The sequence below is a fragment of the Aplysia californica genome, unplaced genomic scaffold, assembly GCF_000002075.1.
Source record: "Aplysia californica isolate F4 #8 unplaced genomic scaffold, AplCal3.0 scaffold00015, whole genome shotgun sequence".
Lineage (NCBI taxonomy): Eukaryota > Metazoa > Mollusca > Gastropoda > Aplysiida > Aplysiidae > Aplysia > Aplysia californica.
Genome location: NW_004797285.1, coordinates 1,109,625 through 1,115,024, shown reverse-complemented (window position 1 = coordinate 1,115,024; position 5,400 = coordinate 1,109,625). Strand labels below are relative to the sequence as shown.

The 5,400-nt window shown below is 40.2% G+C and overlaps 1 protein-coding gene across 1 annotated transcript in view; it reads left to right on the top strand.

The window, feature by feature from the left end:
• LOC101861337 overlaps positions 1 to 5,309 on the top strand; it is an 11,909-nt gene extending 6,600 nt beyond the window's left edge. Inside the window, exons 4-8 of the mRNA XM_005090291.3 lie at positions 945 to 1,079; positions 1,425 to 1,510; positions 1,885 to 2,002; positions 3,177 to 3,249; positions 4,914 to 5,309. Of these exons, the coding sequence (XP_005090348.1) occupies positions 945 to 1,079; positions 1,425 to 1,510; positions 1,885 to 2,002; positions 3,177 to 3,249; positions 4,914 to 5,126 (625 nt within the window). The 3' untranslated portion in view covers positions 5,127 to 5,309. The remainder of the gene's footprint in view (positions 1 to 944; positions 1,080 to 1,424; positions 1,511 to 1,884; positions 2,003 to 3,176; positions 3,250 to 4,913) is intronic.
• The last annotated feature ends 91 nt before the right edge of the window (positions 5,310 to 5,400 follow it).

Genomic DNA, 5,400 nt, shown 5'->3' with positions numbered 1-5,400 from the left:
TATATATTTCTCTTCAGAAGAGATCTCTTTTCCATGCCAATTGGATGATGCTGGTTGCGAAGAAGGTGATATCTGATCTTGTCTCTTTAATTCAATAAAAAATAAAGGCGGCGTGGAAAGGACTTGGCCACCCTACCACAATAGTCCGAAGGCCCTGGAAGTTATCTCACTAACAAAGCAGCCCCCAATGTCTGGATCAATTGTGGAGACAACTTTTTACTTCAATAAATTCAGTGGCGTCGGTGGCCTAGTGGTTAGGCTCTCGGACTCGCAACCGTAAGGTCGTGGGTTCGAATCCCGTCAGGGGCCCGACGTTGTGTCCTTGGGAAAGGCACTTTACACTTATTTTCCTCACTTCACCCAGGTGGGAATGGGTACCCGGCTGTAGACAGCGAAAGATCTTGTCAGTTTGTTAGTGTTTGAGCGTTTAATCGGCTGCTCGCACTGTATGCTTCCCGGGAAGCTGAGAATATTTCGGAGTGCTCTATGGTCTGCTGGGGTAATAATATAGTGTAAATCGCATAGAGCCTGCTGTTGAGCGGGGATATGCGCTATACAAATGCTATCTATTATTATTATTATTAGTTAAGTCTGATAACTATTTCAATACACGTTTTCTTTATCTCAGGTCAAAAATACATGTGCGTATGATTTAGAACAATATATCCAGAAATAAATGTTGAAATATCAGGCGAGGTCACTTTACAGTTGAAACCATCAGATTGCTGCTGCTCAGCCCAGAATATAAAAAAACCATCTAAACAAGCAAAAACAATCCAATGAAAGACAAAACAAAGACCGACAAAAACAGTAATTTTTCCCACCAAAAGACAAACAAAACAAAAACACCCTCCCCCCGAACCGCCCCCCCCAAGAAAACAACAAAACAAAACAAAAACAAACAAAAAACATCTTAAAAGTAACTGTTTCATCCCCTATTTCAGGATTGTGGACAGCTTTTCCTTCTTCATGCTGTTTCTGACGTCAGGCATGCTGGCTGACGACCTCTACCTCAACTTCCTCCTCAACTCGCTGGCCGAACTACCGTCTGTTCTACTGCTCATTATAGTGCCTGGATGGTCAGTTGGCTTCTTTGGTTTGACTAAAATTATATAATGATTGCCCTTCACGTATTGTGCAGAATGTGTTTTAAGGCGACGACAATTTTTGACACATTTTCGGAACTGATGTGAATTTGTCTTGTCGAGTAGAATTCGCAAAGCAGCAAGTGATTATATCAATTTAATGATATGTACACGTATGCGCAATGCGCTTGTTATATGTTTTATGCGACGAAATATTACAGTCGCCTCGAGTTGCTGAGCGTCTAGATATGCAAATATTTCTCTACTCTTTTGCTCTCAAATCGAACATAAGTATCAGTTCTGGCCCCAACTGTAATTACCCACATCCCATCTCTCCAGGCTGGGTCGACGCGCGTCCCTGACGTCATACCACGTGTTGAGCGGGTCACTCCTACTTGTTGCCACTTTCATAAAGCTTGCGTCAGGTGAGCACAAGAACATGTTTTTGATTATAAAACTCATAGCTTCTTGTTCTTGTTTTTGCTATTGTTCTTGTTCTTGTTCTTGTTCTTGCTCTTGCTCTTGCTCTTGTTCTTGTTTTTGTTCATATTCTTGTTCTTGTGCTCTTCGTAGTTCATCTATTATTATCATCACTGCTCCTCCTTTCGATAATGATGATAAAGATTAATTATTAATACCGTTTTTATACTCGAAAACTATTCACTAACGAGCATGAAATCCTACAGAACCCTCAATTAATGTTTATCTTGTTTTTTAACAATGATGACGATGTTGGTGATACAAGCTACACTGTTTTTCAATGAATACAACAATGTTATTTAACTCTGTGTATCCCCAGACGCTGAAGCGGCAAAAATCTGCGCAAGTGCAGTCTCAATTCTAGGAAAGATTGGTGTCTCTTCTGCTTTCACTTTTCTATTTGCTTACACGCCAGAAGCGTTCCCGACCAACATGAGGTATGTTATACCATCACAAGATGTGAATATTTGTGTTTACTATAATTCTTATTGCACTCTCTGGTCTATTCTTTTAAATTGTAAATATTCCATGCTGCCATCAAGACAGCTTTGTCAATCGAAGAGGCAAATTATAGAAGGTATTCGGCCCAACTGAAGATACCGACCGGAAGTGAGTTACTTTGATTTTGCCTTCCAGGGTCAATACTAGCTGGGTGGGATTCAACAACCCAGCAGAGCAGACCGACTCAAATATTCGATAGCTAAAATCTTCCCCACTTGGGAATAAGACTCGTGTCTTTATCGTGCTATGGCGAAGAACCAGTTCTGGTCTACAACACAACTACAAGTATGCAGGGGGTATAGAACGATTACCCCCCCCCCCCCCCCTCCCTCCCCGAAAAAAGAACACTTTCCGTCCGCCGCCTTTAAAAAAGTCGTATCTACTGGTGAGTCTTCTCATGGGTTAGATATCAAAGTTACGAAAGATAACTTCTTTTTAAGCACCATTTCCAAGTTGTCATTTATACTGTAGCGTTATAATCAATTAAACAACAAGCAATTTTCTCGAATACACAGCTCTTTGGGGTTTTCTTCGTTTGACTTACCTTGTTAAAAATAAAAGCACTACATCTATTTTTCCTTTACATTATCTTTTTTTGTTGTATTGTCTATTTTAACGACAACACCATGGTCAAATTGTTTCCACGTAATGTGAACCTTTTTCGACGAATAAGGGGACGAGGATTGGGGGGGGGGGGGGGGCATTCATATTCAAAAATGTATACCATTTAGCTACAGTAATTTCCCCGCTCTATTCTAGGTGTTCCAACTAGATCTACTTCTTTCTCAGACCCTCTATTATTATGTCTGTTTTCATTTTTCATCAAATAAAGTGATTTGAGCAAACTTTGCATCCAGTGTTCTTTGCCCATAATATTGTTTTGAACATGGCCTTGGCGATTGTTCGGTACGAAACACAACACTGTTAAGAGTTTCTTATCCCCAAGACGAAAACAAGTTTTATGGAGTGCTTAAAACAAAGTAGGTTCAAAGTACATGTTAACGATTTTTGCATGGGAAGGTCCTTTTTGTCGTCTGTTTGTCTTCATTGTCCACCCATAATCATTTGTTTTATCACAACACATTTGCTAACTGATCTCTCGTCCACCAGAAATTTTGCCGTCGGCTCATCGTCCACCGCTGGCAGGATTGGAGGTGCTCTCGCGCCTTTTGTCAACCTCCTGGTAAGTCTCTTAGTTTTTATTTGTTTTGTTTTTTTGGTAAGTCTTTTACGGCACTCACAACTACATAAGGTCATATGAGTGCCCGGAATACATTAAGCATTTTCAGTTCAGTAGGAATGTATTTTGAATTTTACCCGAGAGGCGGCGAGGCCTACTTTTATCGATTTTAGGACCAACAAGGGATCTTTAACGTTCACAACTTGCACACGGGACCTCCAGGAATTTTCATTCTTATTCGAGAAAGCTAGGTGTTAGATCTTACCTACCCCAAAATCAGATGTGTTGCTGAAAGACATCAGTGAGAAGGAGCCAACGCGTTGAGGTAGAAAGACTGCAGAAAGAGTCAGGAGCGCACAGGAGGAGGAACGGCCAGGCGGGGGGTGGGGGCGCAGAAAGTGAAGACGAAATCAGACGAAAGAATGTGGTTAGAGAGCAAGTATTACATAGAAGATGAAAGGAGAAATTTTTAGAAAAGAAAATTTTCTGCCGCAGTCAGCTTTCGAACCTGGGACCTCTAGACGACTCTTTTCTTAGTTTGTTGCAAGTAAGTAGACTTTAAAGCACTGTTAGACAATGACTATATATTCTGACATTAGGAATTTGACTAATTCAGCTGCACAGTGATGGGAAAGGAACATTCACTGTAGTTCGGTATCTGGATTGGTACGTGTCTGTGGTGCAGCAATTAAGTGCTTTACCGGGGCACGCAGGAGACTCGAGTTTGGTGACGGAGAATATTTATCGAGTACATGGCAGGGCTGAATCTCGCCTCTTAAATGATTTAAATCGTGTTTAAAGGGGCGTAAAACATACATTTAAGTTTTAACAAGTCCCCAGACGGAAAAACCCGGTTAAGAGAGCAAATTTTAATAGTAAACATTCTTGGCCACCTACAACCGTCCTTTCACATTCAATCATTATTTTAGACAACTTACTTTGCTTTACTTTGTCTTTCCTGTCATACGTTACAATTGGAGATGTGGGTTATACCTCGAGATCATTGCCCTTAGTACAGCATTTTAACGGAGTATTAGACTGATGTTATGTACTAAACCATACCTTTTCCGATAGGTACATGAACTTGCGCCTTTCGACTTGAATTCGTGACATAATGAGAAAATCGTGCAGGTCTTTGAAACAGGTCCAAGATGGAATGTACGTTGTTCTCCACAGTTACTTATGATGACATTATTAGAGATAAGCACGTTGATCGTCCTGACCTGGGCTATAGAAAGCAGGTGGAACAGGATGGAACAATATTTAGGTTATATTCCTGGCTCTGGTCTGTTTAGGCATACATTATTTGGTAGGGTTGTTCAGATTTGTAGGTTTGTAAATGGAAGAAAACCACTTTATTACGTCTTCAGTTCTAGACTTTTATTGGACTGTAACTATCACAGATAGAAGGGGAAAGGTGGGGGAGGGTGGATACTCATCAATATCTCAGTTTGGAACACACTGGACTTCAATACGAATGACCCTTTTTTAAAAAATCGAAGCTTCCCTTTCTCTAACTTGGCTGTTTATGAAGTATGCATGGTTCTCTTTGATTTGGTCCCAATCTATCAGAGATGAACGTTGTCTTCAGAAGGCTGCATCTTTGACAACCTTACAGTATTAAAAGGGGCTTTAATTTTACTGAATATTCTGTTTCATCTCACCAGCCCACATCAACATCATGGCTGCCCAGCGTTGTGTTTGGAGTGGTCAGCCTTGCCACGTGTCTCCTTATTCAGATCCTTCCAGAAACTCGAGGAAAAGAACTACCACAAACAGTCGATGACGTCATGGATTGGTATACCACCGAAAAGGGTTCAAGCGATAAAAGTTTTTTTAAACTTAAATCAAGAAAAAACCAGAGAAAACAATCAAGATGACTGTGAAACTGTGGAGTTTTCTCGCTGTTTTCAGATTATACTATGTTTATTGTGCTTCTTTTTTAGACTAAATTCCATGAAAGAGACCAATAATTTATTAATTCTATGCCAATGGTGCAGTGCATAATTTTTTTTTTGCTTACGCATGAGCGCTTACGTGTGTATGTGTGTATAATACGAGTGTATGTATATACATATGTTTGTATGTGTGTGTAGGTATGTGTGAATGTGTGTGTGTGCTTGTTTGTGCGTATATAGTTTAAATATTATATAT